Genomic DNA, 20,213 nt, shown 5'->3' with positions numbered 1-20,213 from the left:
AACTTTATTTGGAGATAGGGTCTTAACAGAGGTAAAATGAGGTAAAGGTAAAATGAGGTCACTAGGATGGGCCCTAATCCAATTATTTCCCCTTATGAAAAGAGGAAATTTGGACACAGAGACAGACACACATAGAGGGAAGACTAAGTGAACAGACACAGGGAGAAGATGGTCACCTACAAGCCAAGGAAAGAGCCTTGGAACAGATTCTTTCTCTTAGCCTTCACAAGGACCCAAACCTGCTAGCATCTTGATTTCAGAACTCTAGCCTCCAGAACTGTGAGAAGATAAACCACCCGGTTGTGGTACTTTGTTATGGCAGCCCCAGAAAACTAATACAAATGTGAATCCATACCTCTGGTCGTCTTTCTTTCCAGGAAAAGTGAACAGTCAGATGTACCACTTGAACTTCTTTCTTGTTAGGAGGAGTTCCCTTCTGAGTCAGTCTTGCTGGACATAATACTCTAGCAGTCTCCTTATGGCTTGTGCCAGATTTCTGTGTGGAAATATTTCTAAATTAGGCTCAAATATTCCCTCTGCAGTCATCTGACCACAGGGAACTCCCAATAAGACCACATGTGTAGGTTGAAAGAGAGGTGGTAATGCAGGAGTAGTAGGTGCAGTGGTAGGTGTCAGTATAAACCATCCACTCATGAGACACATTTACGCTCTTCAAACCTGCTCGTGTATGATTTTGGGTTACCACTTCCACTTGAAGATGGAGTGCTGCTACACGTGAAACCAATTTTATGGTTTGATGAACCAAGTAGCATCTAGTAAATTATAGGTATCTCAGATCACCTGTTCACTTAGTGTCCTATCGTCAGAGGTTCAGTCTCTACCATGGTCCAATAGCAAGCCAAGAGCTGTATTACCAAGTTGGAATCTCTAGGAACCCAACTCTGAGATAGAGTTAGAGTGTAGGGTGTTTGCTAGGGAGCACTTTGGGATTAATATCTGTAGAATGGAGGTGATGGGGGCAGAATGCAATAGTAGCCACTCAACAATGCAATAGGTAATAAAATTACTCATTTGTTTTTGCTGCAACATTGTATGACTCAGAAAAACAGCCACTAGAAGTATTATAAGAATTATATGTTCACTATAGAAATTAGACGTTTCACAAATATGGAGATGTGGATATCAGAGGATTGGACAAAGTCTCTAATCGTGATATCCTGAAACAGCAGTATGAATGGGAAGGTTTGAGTTTGCAAGGAAATTCAAACATCTTTGCATGTGTAGTTTCCAAGGTGGGACCATGAAGAGTGAGCTCATGCAGATGTTTGTGGAAGCTGCCACCTCTGAGGGAACTGTAGTTAAGTGCTTGGTGATTCACTCAATGCTGATTTTTTCATTTTTATCAAAGCCAGTAGTCAGGAAGACAAGCTTGAAACTTATGAAGAGTTCCAGATCTGTTTGTCAGTCTGCTACTTCCATATACTTTTGAGATTAAGGGCTTCTTAATTTCCGCATATCAGATCAAATGCAGGTCCCTCTTTTGTCCAATTCTAACTCATAACAACAAAGCAAAGACAATTCTGGAAAACACAGTCCTAAGTCTCATATAACACAATCCAGGACAACCATCATTACCTTTAGCTTTCATCTTCATGGTTGCAAGATCTCTCTTTTCAACTTGAAGTGTTGTGTTCAACTTGAAGAGGAGCAAATTACAAAAGGTGAAATTACCAAGTCTGATGAAACCATCCTTTTTTGATAACTGCATATTTTAAATTTATATCAACTTCTTATTGACCAGCACAATTAGTTGTAGACTACACTAGCTACAAAAATGTTGAAGATACATTTCTCAGCAGTAAAGATCATTAACCTGAAAATTTGTAAGTTCTTTTAGTAAGGAAGAAGGGCAGAATGGGTATTATGTAGGCAAATCCCAGGGTCTACCACAGTAGGCCAGAAAGAAAATTCCAAGAATTACGAAAGTCAATTATCACAGTGGTCACACACATTGCATATCATAGAAATTAATTAAAACAATTAACAAAACTAATTTCAAATATACTTACTTGCATATTAAAAATATACTTTATTTCAGTCCAAGGAGACTTCACAATGGAAATTATATATATATATATATATATATATATATATATATATATATATATATATATATATATATGGTTGGTGCAAAAGTAATTGTGGTTTAAAGGTTAAAAATGATTGCAAAAACCATAATCACTTTTGCACCAACCTAATATATACACCAAAATGAAAATAATACATATCAAAAGTTGTGTGATATAGGTTAAAAAGTACTAGGAGCAATAGTAGTTATACCACTATAGAGGTTTATATTAGAAAATGAAAGCTACAAATTCTGACCTAGGGATCACTTCAAAGATGAGACACTGATAAAACAATTCCATGATTACAACATTTTAAAGATTTCTACTCCATTATGCATTTCTTTCATAGTAAGAGAAGAGATGCACCTGAAGGCATTCCCACATTGGTTTCTCTCCAATGTGATTTTTCACATTTCTTTGAAGTATGGAGGAAGACTAAAGAATTTTCCACATTCTTTACATTTCTATCTCCCAGTATGAGTTCTCACTTGCTGACTAAGGAATGAGAAAGACTTCAAGACTTTCCCATGTTTTTTAGTTCTATATGGTTTCTCTTCAGTATGTGTTCTCACATGAGTCCGAAAGTGTTAGGAATGATATTTCCCCACATTTCTCATTAATATGGTTCCTCTCTAATGTGAATTTTCACATGGCTTTGAAAACCTTAGATACAAGTTAAGACTTTCCAATACTCCAAATATTGATGAAATTGCTCTCCAGCGAGTTGTCATATTTCCTAAGGAATGAGGAAAAGCTGAAGGCATTTCATACATTCACAGTGTTTCTCTTCAATGTGCATTATCACATTTACAGTAAAATGTGAAGACTAATGGAAGGATCTGTCACACTGTTTATAATTATTGGGCCTCTCTCCAGTGTTTGCATTCATGTGGTTACTAAAGGAGGAGGGGAAATTGTAGTCTTTTCCGTATTCCTTACATTATGTATAGAGCTCCTTTATGATATGTTTTCTCACTTGTAGAGTAAGCTTTGAGGAATAAGTGAAGGTTTTCCTATATTCCTTATATTCATAAGGCTTCTCTCCAATATGAGTTCTTAGATGTATGGTAAAGGATGTGAAAGAAATAAAGCCTTTCAAACGTTCTTTTACATCCATGGGGTATATTTTCAATGTAAGTTCTCACATGTGCCCTAAAGAGTGAGGGACACTTGATTTTCCCACACTTTTTATATGAATAGAATTTATTGGCAGTGAGAGTTTTCTTATTTTCTAAGAAATGAAAGCAAATGGAAAGCTTCTTCACATTTTTTCACATTACATGAATATAAGGCTTATCTCCACCATGAAGTTTTACATGTACAGCAATAGAAGAAGGAATAAAGGCTTTCAGACACTTTGTATGTTCATAGTATTCTTCTCCAACGTGAATTTTCATGAGCCCTAAGATACAAAGAACAGCTGTGAAGGGTTCTCTATATTCCTTACATTGACATGGTTTATGTCCAGTGCATGGTACCTATGTGTCTTAATAAGTGAACAATTAATGAAGGCTTTCTCATATCCAATAAATTCATAGGATTTCTCTTCAGTATGAGTTCTCTTGTGCACATTTAAATTTGGAATCTGACTACTGCAGGCTTTTCCACATTGATTACCCTCATTACATTTCTCTCCAGTATGGAATATTTTATACACAGTAGGTATCAAGTTCTTTCTGAAATATTTTCCAATTTGATTATATTCATAGAGGTTCTCTACCACATGAATTCTTAAATATCTCTCCTGTGTTTTACACTAATTGTTCTGTACCATGGCAAAAAAGATGAGTATTACATAATAGGAAGTTGTCCACATTATAGGTAAAGTAGCATAATATTAATTTAAGGTAAATAGTGTTAAGAAAGGCTATATATCCTTAGAGGAAATATCCCCCATAATGTTATTGATAAAAGTCAATTTAGGATATAAAATGGAATACCAAAAAATACATAAGTAAGCAAAAAAAAACATAATGAGAAACAAAGAATGAAAACAGAGTATGAATAGAAGATGCAACAGACACAATTATATAAATAATTATATTAAATATATATGAAATGAACTCTCCAATTAAAAGGCAGAAATGATAATACTGGTTAAAAAGCGAGATCCTTTGAAACCTGCAAAAAAAAAAAAAGCGAGATCCAACTCTAAGTAGTTGACAAAAGATGGACTTAAAATATAAAGACAGAATGAAAGTAAAAGGATAAAAATTATATACAAACTCTAAGCATAAGAAATATGGGGTGACTATTAATAACAGATTGAAAGTATTACTAGAGACTAAAAAGAATGTTTCACAATAATTAGTGTCAATTCATCAAGAAAATAAAGTAATCTTACCTATGTGCACATCTAATAACAGCTTCAAAATACATGAGGTTTTAAAAAAATGCTAGAAATGAAAGGAGAAATAAACAAAATCACAATCATAGTTGAAGAATTTAACATTTTTCTCTCATTAGCTGATAAAACATATAGGGCAAAATACTAACAAAAAAGATTTAAACATTATCAAGCAACTTGATTTAATGGATATTTATAGAACACTACACACAACTGTAGAACACACCTTTATTTCAAGTATACAAGGACGCTCACCAAGATAACCCATATGTTAGATAACAAAATTCAATAATTTCAAACTTTGGGTGTCAAAACTGATATCTCTGTATATTTGGAAATTAAGCAATGCACTTCTAGTTAACCAATGGATTAAAGAAGAAATCAACAGGGAAATTATAGATACATTTAGACTGAATGGTTAATAAAGCCACAACATCAAAATTCATGAACTGCAGCTTCAGTACTACATAGAAAGAAATTTATAATTTTAATTTATATTTTCATATATTTTAATCTGTATTAGAAAAGAAAGCCCTAGAGTCAATGATCTAAACATTCAGAGAAACTACAAAAAGAAGAGAAACCCAAACTAGGTATAAAAAAAGAAATAAAAACATAAAAGTGGAAATCAAGGAAACAAAACAGAAATTAATAGAAAAATAACAGAGTTGGTTTCCAAAAATATTAATAGAATTGATACAGCAATACTGATAAAGGCAAAAGGAGAGAAAACATGTTATACCAATATCTGGAATGAAAGAGGAGCATCATATATCGAAAAGATGATAAAGGAATATTATCAATAACTTCATGCCAATAACTTTAACATTGTACATTAAATGAGAAAATTACTTTAAGAACACAAGACACCAACTGACATAAGAGGAAATGAAAATTGGAATTGCAGCATATCTAAGAAATTAAGTTTGCAATCCAAAAATCTTCCCCCACACGAACAAATGTTAGCCATCGATGGCTTCTGTGATAAATTCCATCAAATACATAAAGAATAAATAACAAATATCTTATACAAACTCTTTCATAAAAGAGAAAAGGAGGAAACAATTGCCAATTCATTTTATGAGACCAGTATAACCCTGAAACTAAAACTTGACAAAGGCATAACATTAAATATATATATATTCAGAGGGTGCCAAAAAATGTATGCACATCTTGGGATGAAAATTTTCCATTTTGCTGTTTTAAGAATGCGTCGTACGTTTGTTCTGCTAACTCCTGTCCACGTGCACATTGTTTGGGAGACTTCTGTGGCGAGTGTGTAAACTGTTCCAACACCACAGCAGAAGAAGCGGGACTTGTTGCTGGGGGAGGCCTCTCGGATCTTGCCTTGTGCACATCAAAACGTGTCTCAAAATTATCACGAATGCATGCAATTGTTAGGCGTGTTGGAGGTTCTGTTGCATACTCACGCCTCCATTGTCATTGTACTTCCACAACGTTCTCAAATTTCAAATACCACTTCAAAATGGTCTTGGGTTCCTCGAACGACAACCATGCTTCTGCCATTTTCTTTGACTGTCCTGCCTGTTGCATGGTGACGCTAGCATTCATTTGATTAACGCAATCTTTTTTTGAGCAAATGTCATACTACACATTGCTACTGTAATTCAATTCAACTTTGAAAATAATACATAGATAACATCTCTTAAAATAAATGTTTTTGATGTGTGTGTGTGTGTGTATCCCTCACGAACACAGATGCAAAAATTCTCAATAACATAGTAGTAAATTGAATTTACCTAATATCTAATTTTTTGAACTGCTGCATGCCACCTGGAAGAAAAACATACAATTTACCTGGTCAAGCACAATCATACAGGTGTTCTCCACTCCCAGTCTGCAGGATTCTAGTTTGTCAGATCTGTGTGGATATCTTCCTATTCTTCCGCTGTCACTGCTGCTATCCACATTTGGAATGGAAAGGAACTTGATTCAGATTTCACTGAGCAGATTCCAGCTGTGACCCCATCACTACAGCTGTGATGCTCGTTTGAATTTGCAAGTTGGAAATCACCAACAGGACCAGGTAGGCATCTCAGAAGCAAAATTAATGGGTCACCCAAAAATATCGTAGTAAAAATAGTATTTAATGCAATATTCTAAGAAATCAAACTTAATGAAAAAATCTATGATGAATAAAATATCAACATTTAAATAAAGACAGGATCCCACCCTGCACTTGTACAACTTGGTCTCACCCTAATCTCAGCCCTGTCACATCCTGATGTCAACTTTATTGTTTCCTGATCTCATTGTGGGAGGGGGGGAGAATGATCATTTCTATGTCACAGTTCTCTCTCCTGGGTTGCTCCTTCAAAGCCAAGAAGGCTATCAAACTTCTATATCCAATAATGCTGCATTGTTACATTTACAAAGACAAAACTCCTCTCTCTCTCTCTCTTTCTATATATATACATATATATGTATACATATATATTACATAACGTTTTATTACATAAAGGAAAAAATATCTTTACAACGTGGGAAACCTATGGAAAAGTAATGTTACTCTGGTATCTATTTGTGCATGCAGTGCATCTCCACCATCTACTAAAGCTACCGCCCCACCCACACACATGCTCAAATGCCCACATGTACAAATACACAAAATACACAAACACTCTGGGTGCATCTGTGAAGTTCTAAAATTGTTTGAGGCATTACCATTCATGTATTGTGATAGATTTCTATTGATTTTTCATGATTATGCTGATAAACTGGGAGTAATGCTCTTTTCAAGGTATTCCAGATCAATGCATGAAAGACATAAGTACTAATCGTTTGGAGGTGCCTTTAAAGTCTACACTTTACTAATAAAGTATTTGTAAAGTAAGATAGGAAAGGAGTAGTGGATACTGACACATTGTGGTCTCTGGGCCTTTTTGAAAACACTCATCTCCTTATATTGAAAAGGTTGTCAGGAATTTTTGATCCTTCCACCAGGTATATTCTATCAAAACATGTAGATTACTAATATGCTTATGAAGATTTTCAGGACTCATATTTAGCCAATTTATTTTACTAAGCAAGATTTTTAGTCCTGCTATTTTCTTGCCTTATAGGGAAACCAGTGTTCTAGATGGCTGCATAAACATCAATAGTCATTTTGTCAAGATACCACTAATGCAGGTTTAAAAGTATAACTGGCATTTATCAGCTTACCTTCTTAGTTTCTATTCTCCAAAACTGAACTTTTTGGGTTGCTACAAGCTAGGAATATTCCTTTAAAAGTTCAGTTATCTATGTATGTCAGTACTAGCCAAATTGCAAAATGACTGAATGAAGATATGGTCAGCTCCAAGTACTGACAAACTAGCACCTAATAGCACCTAAGGGAAAGCAAAACTACTTTTCTGACAAGCATCTCATACATCTTCAATAGACAACCTGAGACCTAGTCAGACAACTGTGTAAATCAACCTTACTCATGAGGAAAAGAGGTGTGGCAGGTTAGAATGCATTTGTCTGCAATCAACAGAAAACCCAACTACAGTTACTCAATCCCATAGAGATTTATTTATATCATGCAACCTGGGAGAAGGTAATGTAGAGCTGTTGCAGCAGCTTAACCATGCCATAAGAAATTCAGGGGCTTTCCATTTTATCATACTTAGTACAGAGACCTTTATTTTACGGCACTTATTTATTTTTTTTAAGGAGGGTGCAGCTCACAGTCACCCATGTGGGGATTGAACCCACAACCTTAGTGTTATTAGCACCACGCTCTAACCAACTGAGCACATGGCAATTATCTTACGGTTGCAAGTTGACCGCTTTAACTCAAATTGGGCATTTTCCAATACCCATGTTGGTTAAGAAAAAAGAAAATGGGCAAAAGACCTGAGGAACATGCCACCTTAGACTAGCCATTTCAAAAGTATTTCCCTTAAGCCCAAACCCCCAATTATACTTTTAAATCATTAGCAATAACAGTTCTATGACACTCCTACCTTCAAGGGATTGTGGGAATATGAATATTTTGGCCCACAGTAGGAGAAGGCAAAGAAAAATGGGTTTGGAAATGGTTTTTTAGTAGACGTGTGCATTTATTTCTATTGCTGCTGTAACAAATTACCATGAACTTAGTGGCTTAAAAACATTATCTTACAGTTCTGGAGATCAAAAGTTAAAGGGCTGCAGTTAAGGCAGGGCTGCATTCCCTTATGGAAGCTCTAAGAGAAAATAGATTTTCTTGCCTTTTCTAGCTTCTAGAGGCTGCCTGTATTCCTTCACTTGTGGCTCCTTTCCACCTTCAAAGTCAGTAACGGCTGGTTCAGTCTTGTCTTTTTCACGTAATATCACTCTGATACCAATTCTTTAGCTTCCCACATCCACTTCCTCTTGTGATTATACTGGAACCACCTGGATAATCTATGGTAATCTCCTTATTTAAAGGTCAGCCAATTATCAACCTTAATTCCATCTGCAAACTTAATTCCCCTTTGCCACATAACTCCCATGGTTTTCTCTCCAGAACATGCTTTCCTAATAGTGAATCTCAAAATTTTAGTATCTTTTACAATTTGAATAGGCTGAGAATTTCCCAAATCATCAAATTCTGGTTCCTGTTTGCTTAATAGGTGTTCCCTCAATCTACCTCAATTCCTCTCACATGTTACTAAAAACAGCAAGAAGAAACCAGTCTGCAACTTCAACCCTTTGACTGGAAATCTCAGCTAAATGCCCAAGTTCATTGTTAACAAGTCTTTCTTTCCACACTTCCACTGCAGAACACAATTCAAGCTAAATTTTCTGCCACCATATAAGAAGGATTCCCTTTTCTCCAGTTTCCAATAACGTTTTCTTCATTGCTTTCTGAGCCCTGACCAGAAGTGACTAACATCCATATTTCTACCAACAGTTTCTTTATAATGACTTAGGTATTCTATAAGGCAACGTATGTTTTCTCCACCATGCTCCTTACTTCCACTTGAGTCTTTGCTAGCAGAGTTGTTGTCATCTATGCTGCAACTAACTATCTGCCCAAAGCAATCTAGGCTTTTTCCATCACTCCACGAAATTCTTCCAGCCTTTGCCTACTGCTCAATTCCAAAGCAACTTTCATAGTTTTAGTTATTTGTTACAGCAGCACTCCATGTTCAGGTACCAACCCCTGTATCAGTCAAGGTTCAACCATAAGAACTGAACCAGCAGGAGATTTGTATTAAGAGATTTATTCGATTGTGGGAAGTGGCTAGGTAAGTCCAAAATCTGAGGCACAAGCAATTAAAAAGGGGAGGCTGGAATTCTGGGTACAAGCTAAAGCTGCTGCCCACAGTCAGAATTTCTTCATCTCAGGGAAGACTCAGCTCCTCTTTTAAGGCCTTTCAACTTATTGAATCATGCCCACCCAGACTATCCAGGACATTCTCCCTATTTTAAGATTAGCTGATTAGCAACCTTAATTCCATCTGAACCTTAATTCTTGTTTGCAATATAACATAACATAGTCACAGGTTCCAGGGAATAGGATGTGTACATTTTAGGTGGCCAGTATTCAGGCTCCCACACCATTTGATAGTATCTGCAAAAGTAAGAGGCTCCTAGAGATAGACGAGTCCTGACAACAGAGCTGATTATTTCTTCAAATCATTCAGCACTCTCATTAACGTATCCTTTACTAAGTTTCCTTTAGTAAACTAATATTAATTCTACAATACTTTCTTTAAAATTCCTTATCAACCAGAACCTTTACATCATCCAAAGGCAAGTAGATACTGGCACGCTGTGCCATCAAAAACTGCTATAGGTCCAGAATTCGGAGTTCACTTGAGAATTTCTCTGCAATAGCAAGGGACATTGCAGGCAATGACTTACTTGGTCCTAAAGTCTACTGGCCATTAGAGTACATAGGAACACCTTAAACACAGTCTATCTGGGCATCAGTAAACCTATGCAGGACTCTTATCAGGATCATAACTTCAGTCAGATATAATGAAGAACTCATAAGTCTTTTCGACCTTACATGAGAAAGAATAGATGATAAAAATATATTTTCATGAGATGACACACATATTTTAGAGTGAAAGTCTAATGATTAAAAGTGTGATTTTGAAATAATTAGAATAAAATTATTCAGGTTGCTTCCTATTAAAACAAAAATCCAAATGGAATTTGGAAGAAACCAAACATGGGTAAATACAAATTAATTGTATCCCAAACAGAAAAGGGATTATAAAAAAGTCATAACTGTGTCAATTATAAAAGCTAAAAAGACCCCTGATAATTTAAAAATGAAATATAATAAAGGAATCAGATATCCTTTGCAGTGTTATACAGTGAGATGAGTACTTTTTAAATTAGAATTATGTTTATCCTGAGAGGTTAACTTTCATATTATCCTTTAGGAATGAATACTAAAAATTTAATCAGAAATATGATATAAATATTTTACTAATAATACAATAATTGGAAAAATGATTATAGGACAATCAGACCAACAAAACAAAGAGCAAAGTTACTGAGAAAAATAGAAAAAACAAGTAGAATTAAAAGCTACTATACTGGATTTTTTAAAAAGAAAGATAAAGGAGACAACGCTAAAGTTAAAGTGGGGAAGTTTCAGATACCAAAATTATTTTGTAAGGTTGGATTTCCCTCTGATTTCCTCCCAAGTTCCTGGCCTAGAATATTGGGGAACATAGGCTTCAGGAACTTGAACTCATTACTCCCAGAGTCTCCCGTCAGACACACCTCATACTGGTAGCTCTGGGACAGGGTCCCGGTACCGCTGACGTCCACCAGGTGGCCCGGGAAGTGGCCCTCGGGCACCGAGCAGCCACCCAACGCGGCGGCCCTGCCCCTCCTGCACAGCCGCACCGCGATGAACGCCAGCACCGAGAACAGGAAGAGCGACGACACCGACGCCAGCGCGATGACCAGGTAGACCGTGAGCGGCTCGGCCGGGGCCGCGTCGGCCGCCGCTTCCGGGAGCGGCAGGTAGGGCTGCGAGAAGCCGTCCACCAGCAGCACGTGCAGCGTGACGCTGGCCGACAGCGGCGGCTCGCCATTGTCCTTGACCAGCACCAGCAGCCTGTGCTTGGCCGCGTCGCGCTCGCTCAGCAGCCGCGCGGTGCGCACCTCGCCGTTGTGCGCCCACACGCCGAACAGCCCGGGCTCCGTGGCCTTGAGCAGCTGGTACGACAGCCAGGCGTTCTGGCCCGAGTCTCCGTCCACCGCCACCACCTTGCTCACCAGGTAGCCCGGCTCGGCCGCCCGGGGCACCAGCTCGGTGCAGGGCGCAGAGCCGTTCTGCAGCGGGTACAGCACGAAGGGCGAGTTGTCGTTGGCGTCCAGCACCAGCACGCGCACCAGCGCCTGGCTGCTCAGCGCCGGGGAGCCGCGGTCCGTGGCGCCCACGCGGAACTCCAGGGCCTGCAGGGCCTCGTAATCCAGCGCCCTCAGGGCGAACAGCTGCCCGTTGTCGGCGTTGATGGACACCAGGGAGGCCAGGGGCAGGTGCGGGTCGTGTGGCGGCAGCAGCGAGTAGGTGACCTGGGCGTTGGCGCCCGCGTCTCTGTCGGTGGCGCTGACGCCGCCTATGTGCAGGGCGGGGCTGTTGTTCTCGCGGACGAACAGGGTGTAGGAGGTCTGGGTGAAGGCCGGGGCGTTGTCGTTGACGTCGGAGACCAGCACGGTTATGTTGTGCTGGGTTTTCAGCCTGGGGGTCCCCAAGTCGGTGGCGGTGATGGTGATGTTGTACTCGGCCTGGCTCTCTCTGTCCAGCGCCCCATTTGTTACTAGGGTGTAGAAATTCTCTGCAGATGGTTTCAGGAGGAAGGGGAGATCATCTGGAATGGAGCATGTCATCCTTCCGTTGTCCCCTGAATCTCGGTCTCGAGTCCTAAACAGGGCCACTTCTATCTCGGGGGAATTTTCAGGAATGGGGCTGGTCAGTGATGAAATAGTGAGTTCTGGGGCGTTATCGTTAACATCCACCACCTCAATGGAGACAGAGCATTTTCCAGAAAGTCCCCCACCATCAGACGCATCTATATCCAGCTCATACGAGGATATTGTCTCAAAATCTAATTTTTTAATTAGTCGAACTTCTCCTGAAAGGCTGTTTAGCTCAAAAGTTGTGCTTATCTCCTGAGAACTATAAAAAAGGGAGTATGATATCTCTCCATTTGTCCCAGTGTCTAAATCTCTAGCAGAGACCTTGACAACTAGGGCGCCTACAGGGCTGTTCTCTGGGACCTGCACCTGGTAGAGTGTCTGCTCAAACTCAGGGGCGTTATCATTGACGTCCAAGACCAAGATGCGGACCTGAGCGGTGCCAGACCGGGGTGGAGAGCCGCCATCCAGCGCCGTGAGGGTTAACCTGAGCTCGGCCTGCTCCTCTCGATCCAGCTCTTTGTCCAGCACCAGCTCTGGATATTTCCTGCCATCCCCCCGGTTGCGGGTGGAAACGTGGAAATGAGATTTGGGACTGATGTTGTAGTTTTGGATATTGTTGTTGCCCACGTCCAAGTCCTGGGCTTTTTTCAAAGAAAACACGGTCCCAGGAGCGCTGTTCTCCGGGATTTTCAGCGTCATTTCTCTTTCAGGAAACTCAGGAGAATGATCGTTTATGTCTCTCACCAGTAGCTCAGCTCGAAATACTCCCAATGGTTTTTTCAATAACACTTGGAAATGCATTACACATGGGTCAGTGGGTCCGCACATTTCCTCGCGGTCCAGTTTCTCATTTAGTATCAAGTCCCCGGTCTGCAGATCAAGCTGCAATCGGGGTTCGTTATCCTCAGAGACCACCCGGGCTTCCCGAGCAGCTAGTTCCTCCGCTCCCAGCCCCAGGTCCTTAGCCAGGTTGGCCACAAAGGAGCCGCTCTCTGTTTCCTCCATCACGGAATAGCGACGGGATTCCCAGCCCGCCAGAGCCACTCCCATCAAAAGAAAGAAAATCAGAACTTGCCTTTGTTTAGGTAAGCGCTTCCCTCCGGCATCCATCTTTATTCCACCAATGCCTTTCCAGGAACAAGGCCCAGCTCTACCTTAGGTAGCGAGGGAAAGAGACAGTGATGGATCTCTCAGTTGGTAACCTGTCCAGAAATGTCGGTGACTAGCATTCTCTGGAGACTTACAGGTCCTGAACTGTTTGCAGGCTTTTCTCTTCCGCTAGAGATCTGAGGTTGAGTTCATAGCATTTCCGGGGCTTTTTTTGTTTTTTGACACCTTAGCCTGCAGCGCCACCATGCGTTGTCTTCGAAAAGAATTGCTACAATTGTATTCTCGTGATATATATACTTGTAATAATCTAGTAATCTCAATAATCGATCTGTTTAGTAATCCCAATAATCTATTGGGACTTTGGAAATGGTTTTGGAGAGATGATGTATTCATAAAACCATGCAATGATAATATTCATTCTTCATTCAAAGAAGTATTATTGATATCTATGTACTAGATTCTGAAATACATCAGTAAACAATCCAGACGTGGTTCTTACCTTCTAGACCTGTAGTCTATGTGGTGCTCTGAGCAGAACTGAGAAGTGACTTACTAGTGATCAGTCATCTTGTAAAATAACAATATACACTTTTGTGATTTCTTAAAATTTTCTCAGCAAAAAGAAAGAATTCCTCTAGATTTTCTTTCAAATTCTAGGCAGCCTATGTGCCAGAATTGTGGTTCTCACTGGTTGAATAACATCAGGGGAAAAGCTACCAGTTAATTCCAGTTTATATACCCTTTCTACATCAGGTCAGAGATCTATGATTTTATGAAACTCAAACTATGGGAAAATGCATATGAGGGCACTTCCTATAGCTCTTGCCCTGCTTTGTCTTCTTAGCATTGCTCACTGTGTGGTATAGCATATATGTACACGTTTAATTATTTCTTTTCTGTGTCATTTTGAGTTCCAGAACTTTGTTTTGTTCACCTCTGTATCTCTCCACATCTAATCCCTGGCACATGGTAGATGCTCAACAAATATTTGTTGAATTGAGCAATGAGTAAATTATAATTTTAAAATTTGGACACATAAATTCTCCTAATGTAAAAGCTCCCTATTTTTTGCTGGGATCCTAGTTCGTTATATGAGCTGGATAAACAAGACACCATGATCCCAAGTAGCTATTTTCTATGCTCTTTTGAATAGTAATTTGAAATAATTCAGAATGATCTATAATGTTTTTCACTAAATGGTAAAATACCCTGGCTCCCTCTAAACAAATGGATACATTATAAAAATTAAGAATACAACAACCAGGCTATAATGATTCTACAAAAAAGGTATACATCTCTTTGACACACATTTTACATTGTCAGTGTTATTTCACATAAATGCTATCATGGCACTGATGATATTAAAAACTCTTTCTTATATAATAGAGTTTTCTAAACACTCTACTAAACACTCCACAAATTGTACAATTTGGAAACAGCCATCAATTCTCAAAATTATACAGTCCAACAAAAGATTGTGCTTGTTCCTTATAGACTAGTAATATTCCACAACTTTTGACCCAAACATGGTTAAATTAATATGAAAACCACAATTTATAAAATCTCAAATGAATAATAAGCTTCAATACATACAAGAATATCTAAACATGTTTTTGACAAGTGAAAAACCTCACCTAACTATCCTAATTAGAGGGAAATTTATTGAACGAGCACTTGTTTCCAAAAACCCAAGGGAGAAAGTAGGCTTCAGAGGGGCTGGAAAATGTACAATGAGATTACTATTTAAGCACCTCCTTACTTCTTGTCTCTAAGTGGATTGACTTTCTGTGCCTCTTTCTGTGTATTTAGCCAACATGATATTACTTTCTTGTTAAGTTCCTAACAGAGAGACTATTTTATAGCTGGTTTCTAAAGCTTTTTTTTTTTCAACAGAGTGAATCAGATTGGCAAAGCTTGGATCAGCAATGTCTACCACCTTGTCTGACAGTCTGAAATCACAGAGGGAGATGGGTCATTAAAATAAAGATGGCTGCAACAGTAAATGTCTACTGAAAAGAGAGTTTCCAGAAAGAGATGGGGTCTATTATTAAATATCTGGAAACAATCTACTAATCTTTCAATAATACTCACATATAGTATATACTGAAATTGATATAAAGAGATTAAAAGCCTTTAAATATAGGACAAATTGTAGTTTTTTCCATTTAATACTTCTGTGAAACAAAAACATGCAATTTTTGCTGACATTTCCCCATGTAAAAATTTAGCATGAGTAGGCATATCATATCAAGCTGAAGTTATACGAATAACGATATTTATATCAATGCCGTTTCCTAAGTAACCACAACATCAAAAATGTAGAAAATGTTTCCAGACAACATTCGAACAGAGAATGAGGCTGGGGTCATTTTCAAATCAGTAGTGGTTGATAATGAAAAGTTGATAAATTGAACAAAATTCATGACTTTTTAGTAATGAGGTAAAACTGCAAGTTCTTTGTCTAAATCAAAATAGAAATGACAAAAGAGAGTAAATATAAGTATATATTTAAGGTTTCTAATGTCCTTAACCAGGAAAATGAAATCAACAAAATACCCAAGAATTATATATGGAAGAAAAAAGGTAATGGAGACTAGTATATTTAGTAGAACTAACCTTCATCTTGAATGATCTGAACAATTAACAAATTCTTAATTGAATACAAAACCACTTAAAAAGTTTGAGTTTTCCTCCTCATTATTCACGGACTCTTGAGGGTTAGAGGTAACAGGCTTCAAGAACTTGAATTCGCTGATGGTCCCTGACCCTCCGCTCAGACACACCTCATACTGGTAGCTCTGGGACAGGGACCCACTGCCTCTGACATCCACCAGGTGGCCGGGAAAGTGGCCCTCGGGCACCGAGCAGCCACCCAACGCGGCGGCCCTGCCCCTCCTGCACAGCCGCACCGCGATGAACGCCAGCACCGAGAACAGGAAGAGCGACGACACCGACGCCAGCGCGATGACCAGGTAGACCGTGAGCGGCTCGGCCGGGGCCGCGTCGGCCGCCGCTTCCGGGAGCGGCAGGTAGGGCTGCGAGAAGCCGTCCACCAGCAGCACGTGCAGCGTGACGCTGGCCGACAGCGGCGGCTCGCCATTGTCCTTGACCAGCACCAGCAGCCTGTGCTTGGCCGCGTCGCGCTCGCTCAGCAGCCGCGCGGTGCGCACCTCGCCGTTGTGCGCCCACACGCCGAACAGCCCGGGCTCCGTGGCCTTGAGCAGCTGGTACGACAGCCAGGCGTTCTGGCCCGAGTCTCCGTCCACCGCCACCACCTTGCTCACCAGGTAGCCCGGCTCGGCCGCCCGGGGCACCAGCTCGGTGCAGGGCGCAGAGCCGTTCTGCAGCGGGTACAGCACGAAGGGCGAGTTGTCGTTGGCGTCCAGCACCAGCACGCGCACCAGCGCCTGGCTGCTCAGCGCCGGGGAGCCGCGGTCCGTGGCGCCCACGCGGAACTCCAGGGCCTGCAGGGCCTCGTAATCCAGCGCCCTCAGGGCGAACAGCTGCCCGTTGTCGGCGTTGATGGACACCAGGGAGGCCAGGGGCAGGTGCGGGTCGTGTGGCGGCAGCAGCGAGTAGGTGACCTGGGCGTTGGCGCCCGCGTCTCTGTCGGTGGCGCTGACGCCGCCTATGTGCAGGGCGGGGCTGTTGTTCTCGCGGACGAACAGGGTGTAGGAGGTCTGGGTGAAGGCCGGGGCGTTGTCGTTGACGTCGGAGACCAGCACGGTTATGTTGTGCTGGGTTTTCAGCCTGGGGGTCCCCAAGTCGGTGACAGTGATGGTGATGTTGTACTCGGCTATACTCTCTCTGTCCAAGGGTCCTTCTGTTACAACCTTGTAGAAATTTTCTACAGAAGGTTTCAGCGTGAAAGGAACATTTTCCTGGATGGAACATACCATCCTTCCATTTTCCCCGGAGTCTCGGTCTTGAACACTGAAAAGAGCTATCGTGGTCTCTGGGGAATTTTCTGGAATGGAGCTTATAAGTGAAGCAACCGTCAGTTCTGGGGCATTGTCGTTTATGTCCACTACCTGTATTGTGACAGTGCATTTTCCAGAAAGACCTGCCCCATCAGAAGCCTTAATATCCACCTCATACAACACAATTTTTTCAAAATCTAGTTTCTTAATTATTTTAATTTCTCCTGTGAGTTCATTAAGTGCAAATGTCCTAATAATCTCCTCATCACCATAAAAAAAAGAGTAGAATACTTCACCGTTTATTCCCGTGTCTAAATCTCTAGCGGAAACAGTGACAACAAGGGTTCCCAGAGGACTGTTTTCCAGCATTTGCACATGATAGAGTGGCTGCACAAACGCAGGGGCATTGTCGTTGATATCCAAGACATCAATGAGGACCAGGGCGGTGCCAGTTTGCGGAGGAGCTCCGCCATCCACTGCCATGAGAGTTAACCTGAGCTCCCGCTGCTCTTCTCTGTCTAGGGCTTTGTCCAGAACCAGCTCTGGGTATTTTCTGCCTTCACTGCCATTTCGGGTAAGAACGTGGAAATGGGAGTTGGGGTAGATGATGTAGTTTTGAATGTTATTGATGCCTACATCCAAATCTTGTGCATTTTTCAGGGGAAACACAGTCCCTGGAAGAGTATTTTCCATAATTTTCAAAATCATTTCTGCTTCTGGGAACACAGGTGAATTGTCATTTATGTCACTGACCAAAAGCTTAAACCTATATACCTCCAAAGGGTCTTCCAATAACACCTGGAATTGCAGCACACAAGGCTCAGTGGGGCCGCACAGATCTTCCCGATCCAGTTTCTCATTTACTTGTAAATCTCCGTTCTGAAGGTTCAGCTGAAAATGTTTTTTGTTGTTGTTAAAAATGACCCGAGCCTTTCGCCAAGACAGTTCTCTAACCTCTAAACCTATGTCCTTTGCTAGATTCGCCACAAAAGAACCACTTTCTGTTTCTTCTGCAATACTGTAACCTTCCCGCTCCGCGCAAGTCTGAGCCAGCAAAACAAACAGAAACAGGACTTGCCTTAGTGTAGGAAAGCGCTCTTCAGCCTCCATTTCTCCAACGCCAAAAGTCTTTAGAGTCTGGGTGCCTGTTGGGTCTGCAGTCAGTCAGCTCTGGGAGTCAATCCTTGCTGCAAGGTAATTCCGTTGAGAGCCTTCTCTCTTAGATCTGTGTATGAGTGCCGGAACAATAAACCGGCAGGTCTGTTTCTCAGCCTTAGCTCAGAGCGCCACCATGTGTTGTACTTAAACCTAGTTTGCTGGAAATGCTACACAAGGCATTCCACTTTATATTCATGCGCGCACACACAACCATCACGGATGACACATAGGGTGGTTTAGAAATAAAATGATCACCATTATTTTCATGTGAGATTATGAATGTCAAATGGTGCCAGATATTCTGGGAAATGATGTAAGAACAAAGTTAACTATATTCATTTGTTTATTCAACAAAACTCATTGATTTTATATTAAATGTCAGGCATTATACTAAATGCTGGTAATACAAATACCTTCTTTGATGTCATGGAGTTTACAATGTCTACTATTTATATAGTCTGTACTCTGAGGTGAAATTGAATATAAAAAGATGTGTACCTATCAGTCTATTCCTAAAGAAAAAAATATACCCATTAAACTCTCAATTCACTGCCAGCACAGATGAAGAGATTCATTTACACATTTCGGGACTGTAAACTTAAGTGCTAGACCAGCTAGAACTGGGTTATTATGTTAACCCAATAGACAGCTTAAAGGGTTATGGATAACTTATTTGTAAATGTTGTCTAGGGAATGTCTTCATACCTCTGTAAACATGTTATATTGACTGTTTTATCTAAAATAATTTCTAAAGAGCATCTACATCTATTACTAAAACTAAGATAAACACATGTTGCAGCTGAGATTCACAGAGATCTTGAAAAGTGGGAAAGTCAAAATCACAAAGATAAAGGGCTGAAGTTGCAGCAAAAGCTAACGTGCAGAAGAAAATAAGTTAGATTAATCTGAAATAGCAAATTAAAATTATTCCCAACTATGAAAGATCGCAACTGATTTTTAGGAAACAACTCACATATCTCTCATGGATAGCTTGAGATACTGGCACCCTAGCATGGTTCTGAAGTTCTTTTACTCCTAAGGATGGGAAAACTATCTTGGGTCAGGGAACTTGGGTCTCTCCAACTGCACCAAACTTTAGCCGATATTTTAATAATAATGTTTAAATAGTAGATAGTATCATGTATTCTCCACTCCAATGTTCTGGATAACGGAAAACTTGTCATGGGCCAACTGTAATCATTGTGTTGAATATTGTTTTAATTCTACTAAGATACAGATCACTCAAATTGACATTCTATTTTAGAATGTTTTCCTCTACATAGTGAAACAAACTTAAGTAAACTTTCAAAATATGAGAACATGCTGGTTACAGTTAAAATCTGATAATTTTCCTAATGGAAAGATCTCGGTTGTGGATACAAACTTTATGGAATTAAATGTGCAAAAAAAATGAGCCCTTAATGTGCATGCTTTTAAAAATATTAGTGGTAGAAGCTGATTATCTATGTCAGTGAGTAAATGGATCAAAATTAGCTTTTCATTCCCATCTGTCATCTCTCAGATCAAATGTCTCCTTATTTTTCTCTTGTAAGGAGAAAATTTTAAGCCTGTAGGCTTGGCGGGAAGCTTGAAATTTTTTTCACGAGGCTTTCTAGTAATAGAGTATGTGTCAATAAAATATTTATTACTCTTAATGAAGTAATGAATCAACCATATAATATATAAATTGGATTATTTGTAGATACTGAAGATGTTACATTACATTAT

The 20,213-nt window shown here is 40.0% G+C and overlaps 1 protein-coding gene across 2 annotated transcripts; it reads right to left on the bottom strand.

Moving 5' to 3' along the window:
• Window positions 1-4,654: 4,654 nt before the first annotated feature.
• LOC308491430 (protocadherin beta-15-like) lies at window positions 4,655-18,515 on the bottom strand. 2 transcript variants are annotated; one of them, XM_081035012.1, is made up of 2 exons: window positions 18,102-18,515; window positions 4,655-13,062 (listed from the first exon to the last, which is right to left on the bottom strand). In XM_081035012.1, exons 1-2 carry the CDS (start codon window positions 18,435-18,437, stop codon window positions 11,020-11,022), a joined length of 2,379 nt encoding a protein of 792 aa, XP_080891138.1. In that variant the 5' UTR covers window positions 18,438-18,515; the 3' UTR covers window positions 4,655-11,019. The 2 variants fall into 2 exon arrangements, with proteins under 2 accessions (XP_080891138.1, XP_080891137.1); XM_081035011.1 differs by lacking the exon at window positions 18,102-18,515 and having other exon boundaries at window positions 4,655-16,054.
• Window positions 18,516-20,213: the final 1,698 nt, after the last annotated feature.

Source organism: Rhinolophus hipposideros (genome assembly GCF_964194185.1).
Source record: "Rhinolophus hipposideros genome assembly, chromosome: 23".
Lineage (NCBI taxonomy): Eukaryota > Metazoa > Chordata > Mammalia > Chiroptera > Rhinolophidae > Rhinolophus > Rhinolophus hipposideros.
Note: the sequence above shows the minus strand (reverse complement) of the source record. Positions and strands in the feature narration are given on the sequence as shown.